Raw genomic sequence first — 20,060 nt, 5'->3', positions numbered from 1 at the left:
TACAGGTGGTCTAATCTAGTCTCGGGGTGGTGAAGGCCTCTTTGAGGAAGTGACATTTAAGAGTTAGCTATACAAAGGAAAGGTAGGGTTGAGCAGAAGGAGCATTCCAGGCACAGTGAAGACAGTGGGCAAGAGTTCTGATCCAGCAAAAAATATATGTTGGAAGAACTGAGAGAACTGGCTACAAGTTAGAGGGCCAGGGGGAGAGTGGGGAGATGAAGCTGGAGAGAAGAAGGCAGGAGCAAGATCATGTTGAACCTTAGAGGTCACATGAGGAGTTTCGACTTTATCCCCAGGGCAATGCGGAGCCATTGATAGGTGTTAAGTGAGTGAGTGACATGATCAGATTTGGGCTCTAAGACGATTACTCTGACTGAATTGGAGGGGAAGAGAGGGACCCTGCAGAGGGCAGAAATGCTGGTGGCTTGGACTAGAGACGTGGCAGTGTTTTACAACATCTCCAAGTTAGAGTGGGGTCCCAGTCGGGCTAACAAAATACTTCCTCCCCTGGAGTCTGGATATTTATGTTAATGTTGAAGGATCTTTCCATTCTCAAAACCCCAAAACCATTCCCATCATAGGCATTAGGGCCATGTGAAGGAGAGGTTGGATCCCATGCGTGAAAGGCAGCTGAAAGGCATGGAAAGGGAAAACCCCAAAGGGCTAGTCCCCACTGGAATTCTGAACCTAAATCTGCTGGTTCCCAACTCCTTCCCATGTCTGGGGAAGGAATGATGTACTGATGCACTCAGCAGGGAAAAGACACCCCGAGTTTGCCTAGAAATAGTTCATAGGCCATAAAAGTATTGCCACAGCATAGTGTGAGGAAATGGACTTCTGAAAGGAATTCTTCTCATATATAAGACAAAAATATTTTAATTACTGACCTAAGATCCTCGTATCTGAAAAGGAGGGTTCATTTCGAAAGCTTGAGTTATAAGCTATAGTGTTAGCCCCCCTTGTGCTAAGTGGGATGACTAAGCTCTCATCTCCCTCTGGGTTCAAAGAATAGTTATCAATCAGTCATTTGTCAAGCATTTTATTGAGCAACTACATGACGAGAGGCATTGGAATACAACGGTTAATTAAATGTTTTACATAGAGCTTCCAGTCCACTGAAGAAGCTGAAAGTCTGGACATTAAACTATTACAAATTAAATTTGAAAAGTGCACCTTTGATATGTTCTACAGAAGGAAGGTATGTGTACATGAGCACTTATGGGAGGAGGATCTGACGTGGATGGCAAGTTAGGGAAGTGATGACTGAACTGAGAGGAGAAGGATGAGTTAAGTTAAACGAGTGAAGAGAGGATGGAAGAACAGTGGTGAAATTAATTAATTCGATAAACTCTTATAGAGTGCCTGTCAGATGCCAAGCGTCATAACCGGTAACTGGGATACAAAAATGAACGGAGCTCGGTCTGCAGGTCAGGGAAAAGAGCATGGGCCAAATCTCACTAATTGCTAGTATGAGAATTTGATTGTTACTTTAACTACCCAAACCTTAGCATCTTAATCTACAAAATAAGAAAATGACATCTATCTTGCAAGATTATTGTGAGAATTAAAAATGTTTAAAGCCCTTAGCTCACTGCCCGGCACATAAGTAGAAAATTTTATAATGACCAGATGGACAGTCAGTATGACGTAGCGTCAGAAGCAGTGTTCCACATGGTCAAAAACTCACTATTTTCGATCAGACTGGGTTCGAATCCCAGGTCCAACATTTACTTGCTCTGTGGCCTTGAGCAAATGACAAACTTTCTAATCTTTAGTCTCTTCATCTATAAAAATCAGATAATAGAAATACCTCATAAGTTTCTTGGGAGCATCGGAGGAGATAATGCATGAGAAGTGTGAAAGTTGGTTTAATGAATACCTAGGCGACATATTGGGTATGTACAAGGTGCTGTATCAGCACAGATGAATAAGCAGTGAATTATTTTTGTTGTTGCTGTCCCGGATAGGGGTGAAGCTGGATAAGATCAAAGACTTCATATAGAAAGTCTTGATCTAGGCATTAAAAAATAAATAGATGTTAGGCAGACAGAATGCTGATAAATTTGCCCTGCTCAAGCCTTCGGGCTGCAACTTGCTGTTGTGAGAATGGCGAGGGGGTTTAAGGCTTAAGGGGAATATTTTAAAAGACTAGTGAGTTCATTCCAATAAACATCTTCACTCCAGTTGCTGCCATGAGCCGGAAGGCAGGATGTTGAGGTCAATAATATCTATGAGATAGGCTTTGAAATCAGACAGACTTGGGTTCTAATCCAGTCCCTGCTGCTTCCAGCTGCGTGATCTTATGCCCGTTACTTCACTTCTCTGAGCTTCAGTTTAATAGTCTTTAAAAAGGAAGTAATAATAGTGCCCTTTTCATGAAGCTCTTATAAAGATTAAACAAGGTAATGCATGTAAAGGACTAAACATCATTTTTGGCACATAATAAATATTCAGTAAATGTTAGCTATTGTTATTATTGTTGATACTCTCTCACTAAGGTTATGCTGGCATAAAACGTTAGAACGTGTTCAGTGTAAGGAGTGATTACATTAAACAGAGGATATTCCATATCACCTACTCAACAGTGGGACATCCACAGAAATCTCATAAACAACCAGATGGTGAGTTCCTAGGTAGCAATGATTGCAAGTATTTACCTTTGTGGCCCCAATAACGTTGGAAGTTGTACAAAGCAGGCCCTCAATTAATGTTGAATAAATTAATAAGTGATTTATTTTGCTGATTGATAGAAAAAAATAAAGTTTTTCCCGCTTATAAACATGAGGCATGTTTCTGTAGACAATCTATAAATAAATAAATACACTTATAATTTCACCACCAATAGGACAACCATTGTTAATGTCTTGATATGTTTTTTTCCAAGGTGTGTGTGTGTACATATATGATATATGTGGGGGATCATAGCATTTAAAATAGCTATATACATATTTAATTTTGATCGTGCCATACAAAAGCTTTTTCTCCATTTGTCATATGGGCTTTTGCCTTGTTTTATGAAATGTGCTTTGCAAATATGATTTATACTGCATAACATTCTATAAAGATTGCCATATAATTTATTTAACTATTGTTATATTGTTAGACCTTTAGTGTGTGGCAAAACTAATTCATCTTCAAATATAAGTTATTTGTTACCTTGAATAAGTGAATAGGGAGTTCTTAACCTTTTGGGGTTGTAGACAACTTGAAAACCTAATTTTTAAAAAAATTAAACTCTGCACTATCTCCCTCACAGAAGGAAATTACAACCACATATTTACATAAAATTTTGCTTACAATTTCATGAGCTTTAAAAACTCCATGAAGCCCCACCCAGGGATTTCTGTCCCCAGGGCTTCAGGTCAAAACCAATGATATCAAGTATGTTAATGTGAAGCAGAATAAAAAAATGCAAAAACTTTAACGTAACCATTGAGGAGAAGTATAATCACTAAAACACGGCTGACTACAGGATATTCAACTATTTTCATAAGATGGTCCAATCTCAGTTCATTCTTATATTTGAAATAATCTAAGTCTCAATTCTACATTAACACTTCTCTACAACTTTAATGAATACTAATGTTTTATATGCTGTGTCTTTATTATCCTCAGTGATACAGAGCCTCTGTAAACTCCCAGCGTACTGCCTCTCCTCACTGTGAGGTCTTGCATCCTGGAGAACTATGACTACTGGGTTTACTCCAGCTACCCTTCTCTGTTGCTCCTAATTGTCTTACATTCCATTCATTCCATTTAAGCAAATATACAGCATGACTCAGCACTGGATAATGCAGTTATTGAAAAGAAAGGGATCATTTCATAATAACACCAAAAATAAATTCAACACACTTAAAATATAATATAGCATAAAGACAGATAAACATAAAAGATGTATTCACTGCTTTGGGTCGGGTATATTTCAATCTCAAGATGCAAGGTTTTATCTTGGCTTTTGCGTAGTTCTAACCAAGGAGGAGCACAATCTTTAATTTATTATCTTAACTTGATACTTTGATGTGAAATTTATAACAATGAGGCCAATTCTGCATGCCAATTTATAGTTTCTAAAGAATTCTGATAGGTTTTCAATATAAAGCAGAAAATTGTTTTGTATTTTCTGTTGTTTCTGTCCATTTGCTTCCAAAGATTGAACACTTATGTGAAAGTTGAGATACGAAAGAGCATGTACCTATATCTGCACATTTCTGTGTACATATTTATGACCACATGTGTTTGAAAAATTCTAAATCATTACTAGATTCCAAAGAATGATGGGAAAGGAAAATTTTGAAAACTAATTCTAAGAATAATTTATATTGAAGACATTTCTTTTTCTCCCTCCTAGCTACATCATCCCTCCCAAGGCTTCCGCTTTGGAACTGTCCGGGAAAGCAGTGCTGAAGATTATGTGAGGCAAAGCTTTCCAGAGATGCATGAGTATATGAGAAGATACAATGTACCAGCCACCCCCAATGGAGTGGAATATCTAAAGTGAGTGTGAACCTCTTGGGTCCAAAAAGTTCTCACTGAAAGAGAAGTCTTAGTTACTGGTGTAGTGTTTTGGTTTTTTTAAATGACAGCTAAATATACCCACTGTGTGTTCAGTAATACCTCACACTGTGTGAGGTCCAGAAGGCAATATGGAACAGTGTGCATTTAATTATGTGACCTGATTACTAGTTACCTGCATAGTCCCAAGTTGGCAGTAGCTTTGCTCAAAGTGCCAGTGGGGTCATTAGTGTAGCAGATGGTGGGGGAAGGAAATGTTGGCTTGACATCACTTGAGAAAACAATGGTGCTGAAATGATCAAACACTCAGGGAATGTGGCCAGAGGATAAAGTGTCCCAAAGCAACCCTTTCCTTCACAGTGAATCTCTAAGCCCATGGACTGTCTCCTCTTGCCACAAGGATATGGAATTTATCTTAGAGATTTCCTGTAGAAAGGAAATAAAAGACAGTGATTCCCAAGCCTGCATCCTTCTCATCAGAATTCATGAGAAGCAATCAAGAGCAATCACACCTCCATGGCAGATTATCAGAGCCTGTAATTCAGTGAAGCTGAATGCAAAGGAGGATGGCGCAGTTATGGATCTGCTCATCTTGTCTGCCTGGGAGAAGGGAATGAATGGCTCCTGGTAAGCACCATAGCCTGAGGGTGAGCAATCCTCTCCCTCCTCCCTGATGACCTTAGGACAATGACATACATTCAAACCTCCAATCCCTAGAATCGTGCAGCATCAGGAAACTGGTTTCTCTATGGCCAACCACAATAATCTTCCCAGTAGACTGCAGGACTTGCCATTTCAAATTCTTTTTTAAGAAAGAAGGGAAATAAATAATTTCATGGGACATACAGGGTCTGTATTTCTCGAAAGCACTAGTAAAAGGCCCCTAAAACAATTTTATGGACTTTTAACTAGAGTCTAGAGAGGAAGCCTTGTGCTCTCGGTTTTGCAAAGTTATACCTGGTGTTTAAGCACTGTGAAATGGCACTTTCGGTTTTGCAAGAACATTAAAACATTAGAACCCCTCTCTGACACAGAGTTCAGTGCTCCTTTGCCTCCCAGCTCCTCTTCAATATTCTCTCCTTCAGGCAAATTCATGGCTGAGGAGAGAATAAGATGTCAGGAAGATGGCAGTGGCTCCTACCTAGATAGTAATGGCTGACAGACCGGGCTCTTCAGGCAGTGTGAAACGGATAAGATGAGCCACTGCTGCAGTTCCCCCTCAGCACTCAGGGTATGTATTTATTCTGGAGGCTTCAGCTGAGAACACTCCTATGCTCAGACCTGGCCCCATTCTAGCCTAGAGAGAAGAAATCATTAGAAAAGCAGGCACAGATGAAGAAGCTGAGACCCCAAACAAGCAACTTGTCCATGGTGATACAGCTCCCAAGCGGCACAGTCAGGACTAGAACCAGGTCTCTAGAATCCAGCCACTGCTGCAGGCTAGTCTAGGAACCATAGCAGAATAGTAGGTCCTTGACGTTCAAAGATTGGTCTATGTTCCAGTTAGCATGGAAGCTTGTGAGAAATGCAAACTCTCAGGCCCCATCCCAGAATCTGCATTTTAACAAGCTCCGCAGGTGATTCACTGATGGAGGTGAAATTGGAATATAGCAAAGCTTATCATTAATGCCCCCTCACTTATTGTCTCTGGGCTTCTCTCTCCACTTTTGACCGAGTCCCGCCTATGCTCTTAGCCATCACTCCAAGCAGCCACAGTGCTCATGTTGCCCCCCTGACACCCCAGAGCCCTGACCTGCAGGGCACAACCCCTGAAGTCACCTGTACAAGACAGCTTCCTGTTTTAAACTTGTCCTTCCTTTCTCCCACCAAAATTCCCCTGAGCTTTGTTCTACTCACTCAGGGCCCTACTTTCCGAGGTGACAGTATTCCAGTAAATCAATCCATATTAAAGTATTAATTTTAGTATGTCTATATAGACTGTTTTTTATGGCATATGTATTATTAAATGAATGTTCAAAAAGACAGAGCATGATTCTAAAATGGGAGAAACAACTGGAGGCCCTGCCAGCTATGAGGATGATTCAGCTGGTCTAGAAACTACTCACACCTGGGTCAGAGTGGCCACTTCCTCACCAGTGACTCAGGGCCCCATGGAAGACTGTGAGCTAATTGCTTCTTGCATTCCTATACAATAGAGACCTGTCGTAGCTAACTTCACTTTGCAGCCCAAAATCAGGAGTAGCTATTTAAGGAAACCACTGAGACTGGACCTGAGGAATTACTGGTTAGAAAAACTGAACCCCCACCTTTTTATTATTATTACCACCACAGATATTGGCAAGTTATTGGTAAATGGTAAATTGTTGCTATGTAGCTCCCAAGGTACATTCTGCTACTGTGACAGTAAAACTTTGGAGAAAGATCTTTCAGCTTGATTTTTATTTTATTGCCAGGATTCCATTGAGGTTCCTCATCATCAGCTCCTAGAAGACAATTCACATTCCCAACCCTTTCTGAAACTTCCCATAGCTGTGGAGCTGAGAGGTGGTTTTCATCTTGGTTAAAGTTAAACATAGGCCTCGTTGTAACTTAAATCCAATACCCCTGGAAAAGAGGATGTGCTTTGAGTTGGCTATTTCACTTCCTGGAAGAGCAGGTCATTGGCCATTGGCACCAAGAAGGGGAGTTGACCTACTTGCTCTGTGTCCTTGTGTGGCCCAGACAAAGTCACCCATGTAAAGATGTACTTCCTGCCCAACGACAAATCTTAGAGGTGTGTAGGGGTGTCTCTCTTTTAGATTTTTGATGGGCACTAGCCATGTTCTCCTCTGAGTTTACAGGCCACTCCTCTGTATTGAAGTCCAACAGCCTCATTTTTGGCTCTAAGAGAGAAATGACTGAGCTCAGATGGAATAGAGAAGAATTGTTCTCTTTGCTGAGCTCTTTGGATCCCCTGAGGGTCGGAAAGCCTTTTTTAAATGGATGTATGTCCTACAGTTTTCCAAAAAGTATTTGAGGTGATGGAAAACAAGAGTCATTGCATACATCTTAAACAGTTCTCTTTGAAACTCCTCCTTCCTTGCCTCCTTTGTAAGGGGGAGATCAGCCGGTGCTGAGACATACCCTTCCTCCATACCATCTCTGAGCCTATGTTCAAAAAATGGGGAGAACACACGAAGGATGCACAAGGTATCTATTGGCATCTTGAGCCCAAACCACATCCAATTCACTGATATAGTCCAGGGACACCTACCTTAAATGGTTCTTGCCTGAACTGCCTCCTGGGATGGGAGTGAAACATGAATCTTTGGAGACATATTAATAAATCAGATTGGTAAGGTCTATTACATATGCTTCCCCTTCCATTTCTTGAATGCTAGCCTATGGACTTTAAAGAGACCTTACCTCCCTTTTCACTAGGACTACTAGATCTCTTTTTTTGCATTTCCTTAATATGTACTCCTAAATAGGAAATAATGCCTGATCTCTAAAGAATATGATAGTGACTATGACAGAAAGAAATAAGAATTTCTGCATACTGATTAATGAAACCACCTGGCCCCAACAACTAGCTGTGTAACCTGGATCAAGTTACTTCGACTCTCTGAGCATCAATTTCCTCACCTGTTAAAATAGGATAATACGACCCACCTCACGACCATTACGAGTGATAAAATGTATGGAGAGCAATAAATACGATGCCTAGTGCAAAGAAGTAGCTCAGTTAATCTAAGAGAAATGGACCTTCCCGTTCAATTCAGAGTCACTCTGGCTTTGTTGTTGGATTTAGAAGGAATGAAAGAACCTGGTAGATAAACCCATTGGAAAGACATCATGCTCTCTTATAAGAGTGTCTGTTTCCCCTGGTCTGTTCTCTACAGGTCAATGAGATGTCAACAAGGCTGAGTCAGCAGCCAGTTAGCTTGGGCTGCCCTCAGTGTCCAGGTTTCTGTCCCCTAAACAAAGCCAGCTGTCAGCCTTAGTGCTTCCTGTACATTAATGAATCATTTTTCACTTTTCTTCTCTTGGTCTTAAATATAGGAATGATCCAGAGAAACTAGACGCCTTCATCATGGACAAAGCCCTTCTGGATTATGAAGTGTCAGTAGATGCTGACTGCAAACTTCTAACTGTGGGGAAGCCATTTGCCATAGAAGGTATTAATCAGTCACTCTTGATTCCCTTCTATTCAGGATGTGCTCAGTTTGTCAACCTAGCAAGTGACAAATACCAAAGTCAGAGGCAAAGAGCTATTCATCACCCTTTGTTTTCATTTTCAACTCATAAGCACTTAGCTATTAAGTTGCTGAAGTTAGGAATTTATTTTTGACCTATTCCACAAACATTTATTTACCCAATTGTTAGAAAAACAACAAAAACCAAAAAAACATTGTTGTTACCCAAATGATGTTGCTTCAGATCTCCTGGAGTGGTGGCATAGTGTAGTAAAAAGGGGAGTCCAATTTTAACTTAATCTGCATTTCTAATGGCCAAGTCCTGTAATGAATCTGATGCAAAAATTAGAACGATTGCATTTTACAACTGGAAGGACCCAATGTTAATCTAAGCCAATCTACTCACTTTATCCACAAGAAAGCCCAAGGACATTACATCACTTTTTCATAATCGCACAATTAGATGATAAGACTGGAATTAGAATCCAAATCTCATGGTTCTTAAATAAATGTTTTTCCACTAGTTGGAAAATAAGTAGAAATAAACATCTCCTTCTGTAGCTCAGTAACCTTTAGGAGTCCTAAACAAATCCTTATTGGGGATCTCAGGTTTGCCTTTCCCCCCACTGGCAGCAAATTTTTGCTTCCAGCTTGATCAACCAATCAATCAAACTTCAGAACCAAAGAAGGATTGCTTTGTCAGTCGTTCCTTTCATTCTGGACAACAGTTGATTTATGAGCTGATAGTTTGAACCAGCAAATTTCACATCTCCCAATTCCCAGCTTCCCTTCTCTGACAGTACATGCTGCTCTCAAGACAGCCATGCTCATTTGTCAGAAAACACTTTGACTTGAAACAATCCCATGGGGGTGCCCAAGTCCTATTTCCAGAAAACTCTGCTTTCCTGTATGTTAACTGGTGTATCAAGACTATTCCGATTCCAATTTCCCACCCACAGTGGGTCGCTGTCTCCCTGAAACACATCAACACATTTTTTTACTTCAGTCTTTGTTTTTGTGATGAATGAGAACATAACGGCTGATGCTGTTTCTTCGAGCCTTCTCCTAAGAGAAATCAATCTCCTCTCCAGGCAAAGTGACCTCCATCTGAACCAGGGATAGAACTCAGGAAGAGAGAGATTTCATGGTAGTAGTCTTCTCTTAAGACTACAGTCTGAGATAGCAAAGGCACAAAAAGAAAAGAAAAAGCTGGAACCAAAAGAACATTCATTATATAACCCTGTTTTTATGTAATAATGGAAAAATTCCCATTTTTGTGGCATCTGGGGATATGGAAGGGATGTTACTTTTTTTTTCTGTCCTAGATACACTGGGTAATTGAGGTCCCTACTGCCATTAGCAGCTACTAACAATGAATCATTGGTAGCGGGCATAAGAATGAGGGACTCCATTTTCCACCTTTGTCTTCAGGGGGCAACCCTGTCTTGTCAAAAGGCAGTGGTGAAATGGCTTGTTTGCCTCTGCTGGACCCCAGTGCCAGATGCCACACAATTAACTCCCCACTGGTTTCCTGTTTACGTTTCCATCTGTGCTCATGAGACTTAGGGTCTTACAGTTCCCATCATCTCCAGACGCCACATTGTTTTCAAAAGGGATGCGTGGAAGAGAGCAGAAAAGACTCTGTCTACAAGAGAGCAGAAAGACTGATTTGAACAGAGAGAGCATTCTCATCATTGTTGGTTTATTCTAAAAAAAACATTGCTGGTTTATTCCAGGTGAGGTGCAAATCAGAAAATTGAATTCTGTACTGTCCCTACCAACGAGTTCACAACCTAAAAACAGAACTTGGTAAAACACAAAGGGAGGCTACTTATAAAGTTACAAACAACAATATGATAGAGATACTAGTAAAGGTCTTGATTGCTGCTTTTATTAAAAAATGTTAACTATCTCATAGATTGTTAGAGACTATTTCTCTCAATGAAAATTTTAAAAATAATATATGCTTTTCTTTCACAACATGTAGGTTTCTTGAACTTATGAATATGTGGACTTTATTATTAATTATTTAGACTTCACAGGCATAAAAATATCATCAAAGCAATTTATGAACAATTCTTACTCATTTATCTTACAGGAATGTTTCATGTGTCCATCTGTATCCTTTCACAGGATCTAGTACAATGCTAGGCATATAACAGTTATGTAATAAGTGATGTATTACCTGTTATATAACTCATTAGGTTAGACGTGAAATAAGTACCTAATTCACTTACTAATGTAGTTAATCAAAAGCACCCTGATAGTCTGCATATACTTTCCCTGGTGCTTAAATGACTTAGAGAATTTAGGAGGGAAAACAGAGTCCATTGATTTCCTCATGCTGAAGGTACATTGGCTCTCTATAGTATTGATACAACACCAACTCATGGTGACTACCAAATGCCCCTCCCAGCTACACCATTCTGCATTTACTTAGGCTTACAAGGTAAGAGTGAGGCAAATGAGAGACAGTGGCTCCACACAGAGTTCGAAACCTTTTCATGAGTACTCGGCACAGCAAACCCAAACCATTAAGAATTCAAGAGCATGCGGCAAGTCTTTAATCATATTAAATAATACACACTAGGGGCACAAAGACATATTTTGTGCTCTGGAAAAAACAGAAGTGTTGAGATAAATGAATACGTGTCCTAAATTTATGCATTGGAGTTAGCTGACAATAAAGGTCAAGTGAGAGGAAAGAGTAATGAAACCACAGAGTAATGATTTGTGACCTTTCTGCTGAAGACCTTTGCCTGTTTTTGAGTTTGTTCTTTTACCTGCTTTCCACTAATTACTTAATACAGTGCTTGGAGCACTAGCTCTGGAGTCTGAGTGCCTGGAGTAGAGTAGAGTTGCTGTTACTCAGGGTGCTAGATTGGGCAAGTCACTTAATCTGTTCTTCTGGTTCCTCACCTGCATAATGGGTTTATGAATAGTATCTCTATGATAGAGTTGTTGTGAAGATTAAGTAAAATAATACATGCAAGCGTGTACAAACACATAGTAAGTGTCCAATAAATTATTATTACTCAGTATATTGAATTAATAGATTGAGACCAATTCACCATAGAATTATCCCAGGATAGACAGCCTTCATATATCTCAGCTTCTCCCACACACTTCTCTCTCTGCTTTGATGTGCTAGGGGTAAGGGACACTCATTTTTAAAGTCTTCTTTATAGTTGGCACTATTACAATATGTTCTCAACCGTTGCCCCAGATAAATAGGGTATTCCCAAGGACAGACTGCAAAACTGACTTAATCTTTCTTCTTGAAGGCTTTTTAACCCTATCTGAGATCTTATTTTCAAAATATCTATTTTCAACCACATTTCAGGAAGATTCTTTTAGTCTCCAAATTTCTATACATTTTCTAGCCAAAATATATTTCCAACACCCCTAACTGAGTAAAGCTGATTTATCCATGGGGAAAAGATCAGGATTCTATTCTCAAAATTATTCACTTGGGCTATTAAGCCATATCCAATTTCCTGGGCGCCTGATGCCTTCATCTTTAGGGTTGAAGGATTCCATTTTGCTTCATCCATCAACCACGAAATAGTCAACCTCATCTTTATTGCAAAGCCACGTTTCTAATGATAATGAAAGCAACTCAGGCTGCTAAGTTGAGTCAGCAATTTAAAAATAAGAATTCTTTGACCAATGAACACAATCAAATTTGAAAAGCAACTGATAAAGAGAAGGACAGAAATGAAACCTTCAAGGTTTTTACTATTTTACGTTTCTGAATAAAATGGATTTTTATGTCTTTTAACAAATACCTCTTCTAATTATCACATAACTTCTTTTCCTATTTCTCCCCTTGTTCGGTATGCATAGTTTGTTTTAATTAGCTAATAAAAATAATTATTAATGCTAATAATAATTAAAATATCAATACTCAATATATGTATTAAATAGAAAATTAAAAAGGACATTTTATCTATTTTTAGCAGTCAGTTGCAAATTAACTTTGACATGATGGAGTGGAGTTATTTAATATTTATTATTTCCCGTGGGGCAATTTTTTATAAATGTCTCTGCAACTTCAACATAGCTTTTGCCCTATGGCAATTTTAATACTTTTGTTGTAGGGCCAAAATTCTATTCTTAGAATATGTAGTCTTACTATAAGTATTAATTTAAGATTTTTAAACTTTCTTATCATGTATTTTTGTCTCATCTACCAAAAATACCAGTATCAAGGATCAATCTAACACTCATACATGGCTGGTGGGAATGCAAACTGGTGCAGACACTATGGAAAACAGTATGGAGATTTTGCAAAAAATTAAAAATAGAACTACCATATGATCCAGCTATTCCACTTCTGGGTATTTATCCAAAGAACATGAAAACACTAATTCAAAAAGATACGTGCACCCCTATGTTCATTGCAATAATATTCACAATAGCCAAGATGTGGAAGCAACCCAAGTGCCCATCAACAGATGAATGGATAAAGAAGATGTGGTATATATATACAATGGAATACTACTCAGCCATAAAAAAGACAAAACTGTGCCATTTGCAACAACATAGATGGGCCTTGAGGATATTAGGCTAAGTGCAGTAAGTCAGAGAAAGACAAATACTATATGATTTCACTTATATGTGGAAGATAAACAAATAAACAAACACATAAATGAGGAGAATAGATTAGCGGTTACCAGAGGCAGAGGGGGTGGGGGAGGGCAAAAGGGATAAAGAGACACATATGTATGGTGACAGATGGAAACTAGACTTTTGGTGGTGAACACGATGCAGTCTATACAGAAGCTGAAATATAATTATGTACACCTGAAATTTACACAATGTTGTAAACCAATATGACCTCAATAAAATAATTTTAAAAATATACATATATATTATTAAAAAAAAAAAGAATCAATGTAAGATGGCTTCTCTCATCCTCTCATCTGGTAGTAATCTCATTCCTCTGAACTCCACAGAGTTTTATCCATCCTCCTCATTGCCTCTTAGTCATTATATTTTACCTTTTTTGAATTTATGCCTCACCTATCTTTTTTTCCAAGAGAAGTCCTGTAACGTCCTACCATATGGTGTAGTTATTTATGTATGCCTCATCTCCCCCAAGCCACCATGAGCTTCATGTGGATACACTCAGTGTCTAATTTACCTTGGTAACTTCCATAGCACTCGGTGGAGTGTCTGGCACAGAATAAGCTTTCAACACATTCGTGGAATTAATGAATAGATGTATAGGTGTGCAGTAAGTGTTCATCAAATGAAAACAATTCTGCCAGTATTACGCTAACCTGAGCTGGAATTATTGGCTTTAAGAGGCTTTTTAGGAGAAACAATATAGTCAGGGAGGGTCTTTGCTAGTTAATTTCCCCATATATGTATAATCATATACCAGTTAGGGCTGTACTTACACTACATTTACACACCTTATTGAAAAGCTTAACAAAAAAATCTGCCCATGAATGATATAGGTTTGTGTCTGCTGAAAACAAACCACCAGTTTAGATGATTGTGGGTTTTTTACCAAATTGCCTGGTGTGGGGAGATTACATCAATATGATTATAGTTATAGAGCCTGTATGAAAGGGGAGGAAATAGGCCAAATATTCCCTTGCCTTGGTCACATGCTATAATGGATCCAGTAGGAAGAGCATTGGTTTTAGACTCAAAGAGACCTACTTTCAAATGCTGGCTTTGCCAACTACAAGCTGTCTTTCTCTGACTTGGGCAGTTTACTTATTTGATCTTTAAGTCTCTAAGTAATATGTATTCTGCTTGGTTCATATAGAGGTTAGACACCTGTGGAATAGTATCTGGTGTACAGTAGGGCTCAGTATGCTCTACTTCTTATTGTTAGAGTCCCAGAGTGATTTAACTGAACTGTACGCCACAATCTAGTACACAATCTTAGTCTAGTGCATGATCTACAAAACTGGGCTAAGGTAGGTAAAAAGTTTGTTATAGAGCAGTATTTGGTGTATAGTTATCCCTCAACAAATATTAGAAGTTGTTGTTGTTGTTGAAAATTATTACCTCGGGGGACAAATACAATAATATTCAGCAAACCTGGCCTAATTATCCTGACCATCAACGCACTCCCACCAGATCATTCCAAGTCCTCCCACCATATGTTCGTATAGCTCCAGTTCTTCTCCCTCATGGCAGCTATCTCAGTTGTAATGAAATAATCATTATGTAGTGCATTGTTTAATATCTGTCTCCCTAATAGAGTGTACACTCCACAACAGCAGGGACCATATCTGCTAAATATAAGTGAGCACTTGTTCACTGCTAAATCTTGACCCTTCAACACAGGGCCTATTCACTCAGTAAATATTCGTTGAGTGAATGAATGAGTGAATGAATGAATGCATGAGTCAGTAAGTCAGTGAATATTATTAAATACATGACTACTATTGTGCCTGACATGTAAATAAGTACTGAGTGAATGTCTGTGCAACTGACTTGTCAATAGCCTTCATTATAATAAAAGTTGCTGAAGAAAACTGGTTACTTCCTTATAGTTACTCATTATTAAAAAATGTTATTTAATGATAACATCAGCAGAACAGGCTGCCCTTATAAAGTCTTTTATTGTCAGTCTTGCCTTTCAAACCAAACTACTAGGCACAAAACAGACACTCCAAATAGCTCTTTGAATGGAAAATTCTAATCATGCTCTTGACGCTGTCATCATTTCCTTGACTCGCCATTGTTAAGGAACAAACAAAATTATCAGGGGAAAAAAATATACAGCTCTTTAAAACTCAAAAACTTTTCTGCATTATTTATTTCTTCTCTTTTATTGGTTATATGCACATCTCAAGCCTCATATTTTTAAAAAATGTATTTGTGTATCTGCAATAAAAAAAGGAACAAAAACTAATGTCCTTGGAAATAAATTTTAAGATAGAATAATTACAGCAGGTATTTGTTTCCATGAAGTATCTTTGGATTCTTGACAGCCTTTTAGTCTTTATTGGTGAAAAAGGAACTAGCTGTATTTTTAATTTATCTTCCTCAATCATCTTGAGGGCAAAATATCTTTTTTTGACCATGCTATCCAATAGATAAAGACAAAATGTAGTTAATTAGCTCTTTCACATGGCTCAGCAAAGAGATTAACAATATTATAACAGTTTGGAAAGCAAGTAAAGACACAGGGAGTGAGGATAGAGAGTCCAAGCTGATTAATAAAACTCCGACAACAAATTACATCCACATTTGTGCTCCTCCTTTATTCTTTCTGATGCCTCTCTTGCCTTGAATAACCACTATCCTGGGTATTTGGTTTATCATTTCCTTGACTTTTTCTAAATATACCTTCATCACCTACATATGAATTCCTAAAAATATATTGTTTTGTTTTGAATGATTTTACACTTACACAATGGATTTGTGCTGTCATCTTCTGGGACTGATCTTTTTCACTCAGTATTGCTAAGAATCATCCATATTATTGCATGTAGTACTAGTTCATATGTTTCACGTTATATAATATTCCAATTGTGTAAATAGTCCACAATTTATTTACCCATTCTCTTGTCAAAGAACATTTGGGTTGTTTCCAGCTCTTGCTATTATGAACAGTGCCTCTAAGAACAATCTCGTACATTCCTCCTGCTATGGATGTGGAGGAGTTCTTTAGGAATGTACTTAGAATTGCTAGTCTTAGAGGATGCAAATGTTCAATTGTGCAAAATGATAGTAAACTGTTTTCCAAAGTGGTTATATCAATTTGCATTCCCACAAGCAATGTATAAGTGATCTTATTGATCTACATTTTCTCCAACACTTGGTATTACAAGACTCCTTTTTTTTGACAAGTTTTTGTTGAAGTTTTAGTTCTTGTGCTATATTGTATATTTACATAGTCTCACTATATTATTAAAAAATAAACAAAATAAAAGAGGGTCACGCATGACCAATGATGAGAGTATGCCATAAACCACAGATTACGATTAATCCAATTTTGTGTATTTAAGGTCCAGAGGAGGGGTTCTAGGAAAAGTGGATAGGGAATCCTAGCCCTGGTAAAGACTTCAAAGCTGGCTTCTAAGGAACATCTTGAAGGGAAGGGCAGAAGGCCTTGGAATATAATATGCCACTGGTACACAGTACACAGCCCATTCCTCTCCTTTCTAGACTCATCTCTTCTACTAAGAGAGGCAGCAGATCCAAGATAATCATACCTTGGACACCTTTGAGTCCTTTGAAGGAAAGATGGTGAAAGTTCGCCATACCCTTGTTACCAGGTCTGGCAGCAACATCACACAAGTGTGGTGGCGACCTCTTAGGAAGCTCTCAGGTGAAAAACTCATCTGAGATTCCTTTTTCTCCTAGGATATGGCATTGGTCTCCCACCCAGCTCTCCACTGACCTCCAATATATCCGAGCTAATCAGTCAGTACAAGTCACATGGGTTTATGGATGTGCTGCATGACAAGTGGTACAAGATGGTTCCCTGTGCCAAGAGGAGTTTTGCTGTCACTGAGGTAAGGAAAAAGTGCTGATCATGTTGACGCTTTGTACAGCTTTACCTGGAAGAACACAAGGAAATGCTGTTATATGTGTCTTGTGGTCAATAATCCAGGCTATTACACCTACTAGGACTCACCATGATATTTGGATTACTCCTAACTTCACCTGAAGACTGCCCATTCCTATAGGAATTTGCAGTAAGACAAGTTTGTCTTGGATTTAAATGTGATGCTATTTGGGGGGGGAGGGGCGGTGAGGAAGATTGGCCTTGAGCTACCACCTGTGCCAATCTTCCTCTACTTTATGTGTGGGATGCCACCACAGCATGGCTTGATAAGTGGTGCATAGGTCTGCGCCCGGGATCCAAACCTGCGAACCCCGGGCCGTGATAGCGGAGCTCGCAAACTTAACCACCACACCCCTAAATGTGATGCTATTTTGATGAGTGAATGTCTGAATTTCTACTTTTTCCTTATATGCTATATCCACAAGTGCAAAAGAAAGGATGTTCTGAATTACAGCAGTAGTATCTGAGATTGACATGCACGGTGTTTGGTTTAACTGCTAATTGCTAGTCAGGATGTGGACTTCACAATATCCTTCAAGATCTAATCAAAGCTAACTTCCCAGTGGTCCAGTGATGAATCCTTTGTGGGTTTAGAAAAATAGACATACCTTAACCAGTAATTCTTAGGTTACGGAATCAGAGATTTTTTAAACTTCAAAAAACCAATTCCCTTCTTTTACAGATAGGTAACTAATACCCAGAGATCCTAAGTGATTTGCCCAAGGCACGCAAATAGTCAGAATCTACGTCTTTCTATTGCAATGCTCTGCCTTGACAGTGTAATTAGAAAGAAACCTGCAAAGTGAGCCAGAAATTGGATGATTAAGATAAGAGGCTAAAGGTGTAACAAGAGCCACAGGCTCGATTATTTAAAAGAGAAGCCCAATAACCTAGTACAAGTTCAGCCTGCTATTTAAAAACAAATCCAAAGCCAACAATAATGGCTTCAGATAGCCTCTATTTGCCAACAACTCCGAAATTTGTATTTCAAGACATATTCTTCTTCTGAGCTCCAGAACCATATATCTACCTTCCTATTTGACGTCTCCACTTGAATATCCTACAGGCATCTCACATTTAACTTGTCAAAAACTAAACCCTTGATCTTCTCTCCTAAATCTGCTTTCTCTCCTGTGCTTCACATCTGGGGTAATGGCACCTCTGTCCGTCCAGTTACTCATTCCACAAACTGGCAGGGATCCTTAATGCCTCCCACATCTCACCTTCTGCATTCATCAACAAGCCATATCTTTTGCTTCTATAAATTATATCTCAAATATGCCCATTTATTGCCATCTCCACTGTCATCACTCTAGTCCAAGACATCATCCCTCACCTGGACCTCTGCAAAAGTCTCCTAACAGGTCTCTCTGTTTTCGTGCCTGCCTTTCTCCAATTTGTCTTTCCACATGGCAGATCACTTCTGCTTAGAAGCCTGCAGTGGCCTCCCATGTTATTTAAGGAACAATCTGAAATGCTGAACATGGCCTACAATGCCCTGTGGGACTTGACTCTGCCTACTTCAGCCTCATCTCGTGCCACCTTCCTCCTGGCTCCTTACAGCCCCTCCACAATGGTTATTTCAGATGAAGATACCCCAGTAGCTTCCCTGCCTTGGGGTCTTGGCACATGCTGTTGCATCGTCCTCCTCAAATAGTCTCCCCCTGACATTGACCCAGCTAGTGCCTTCTCATGATAAACTCTCAGCTGAGATCTGTCTTCTTCAGAGCCTGCCCATGGTCCCTGATCCAATCTGACTCATATCTCCCTTATAATCTCATATTATATCTCACAGAGCAAAGGTTTAAAGGAAGCAAAGAGGAAAATGAGGAATTAGGGAACTAGCAAGTTCTGTTTCTTACCATGTGACAAAAACCGTATTAGGGACATTAACTCACTGGTTCTCACTATAACCCTGTAAGCCAGGCATTTTAATCTTTATTTGGAGAGATTTGCATGACTTTTCCTAAAAGAAATAAAATTAGGCTTACGCTGGCCAGCTGAATTAATTCAGCCAAGAAAGCAAACAAACAAGTTGCTTAAATTTTTTGTGACCACAGTTAATTCAAGCCAAAATCTCCAAGCGATTCAAAGTCGACAGCAAGACCTTAGATGAGACAAAAGGAGCCTCCCAGTCATGTCACCAAAACCAGCAATATGGAATGATTTGCACCTCCCTGATCACATGCACACCTCGAGGCTGTTGCCATTTCAGAGGACCATCAGACAGAGATATCAGCGGGAAGGACCATCGGACTCCTAAGGCAAGCCTCTGAGGGCGCAGAGCTCTGCAGACTCAGAACCCAAATCCACCTGGGCACATAGAAGGGAATATACTTTTGGAGACTAACACAACCACTAACATAAATCTATTTATTCCAATGTGAAAGTATTTAACACAAAGCATGATGAATTTGAGGCCGTACATTTCTGGACTTGCATCCTGGCTCTATCAATTAACTGAATGACTTAACTGCTCTTAAGTCTGAGTTTCCTCATCCATGAATAGATATGATAAAACCTGCCTTGCCATTTTGTTCTAAGAAGAGATCATTTATGGAAAGACCTAGTAAGAAACCTGGCACAGTAAATAGTAAATAATAGAAGTATTAACACATCTTCTCCCTCCATCAAAAGAATTTCCAGGGGTTCATAGATATCTTCATGTGTCTTCCTGCAGCTGTTTTTAGAAGTGAGGAAACCTTCCCAGAAGCCCTCCAGATTTCCTCATATTTCATTGGCCAAAATTGTATCATCTGCCCATGTCTAAGCCAATCAATGGCGAGGGGAGTGAGATCACTATGATGGATTAGGCCAATCATGACTCATCCCCTAGGACTGATGGTCTTCCCTTGAAATGTATGGTCACC

General features: G+C 39.2%; 1 protein-coding gene across 3 annotated transcripts in view; it reads left to right on the top strand.

Moving 5' to 3' along the window:
* Positions 1-20,060, top strand: part of GRIN3A (glutamate ionotropic receptor NMDA type subunit 3A) — a 154,347-nt gene that overhangs the window by 92,033 nt on the left and 42,254 nt on the right. For 2 of the 3 annotated variants that reach the window (XM_058523678.1, XM_058523676.1), the window contains 3 exons: positions 4,349-4,494; positions 8,515-8,630; positions 16,986-17,137. In XM_058523678.1, coding sequence (XP_058379661.1) covers positions 4,349-4,494; positions 8,515-8,630; positions 16,986-17,137 — 414 coding nt within the window. Of the gene's footprint in view, positions 1-4,348; positions 4,495-8,514; positions 8,631-16,985; positions 17,138-19,250; positions 19,628-20,060 lie in introns of those variants that run through there. The other variant, XM_058523677.1, reaches the window with a different exon arrangement.

This window comes from Diceros bicornis, chromosome 28 (assembly GCF_020826845.1).
Source record: "Diceros bicornis minor isolate mBicDic1 chromosome 28, mDicBic1.mat.cur, whole genome shotgun sequence".
In the NCBI taxonomy this organism is placed as follows: domain Eukaryota; kingdom Metazoa; phylum Chordata; class Mammalia; order Perissodactyla; family Rhinocerotidae; genus Diceros; species Diceros bicornis.
Note: the sequence above shows the minus strand (reverse complement) of the source record. Positions and strands in the feature narration are given on the sequence as shown.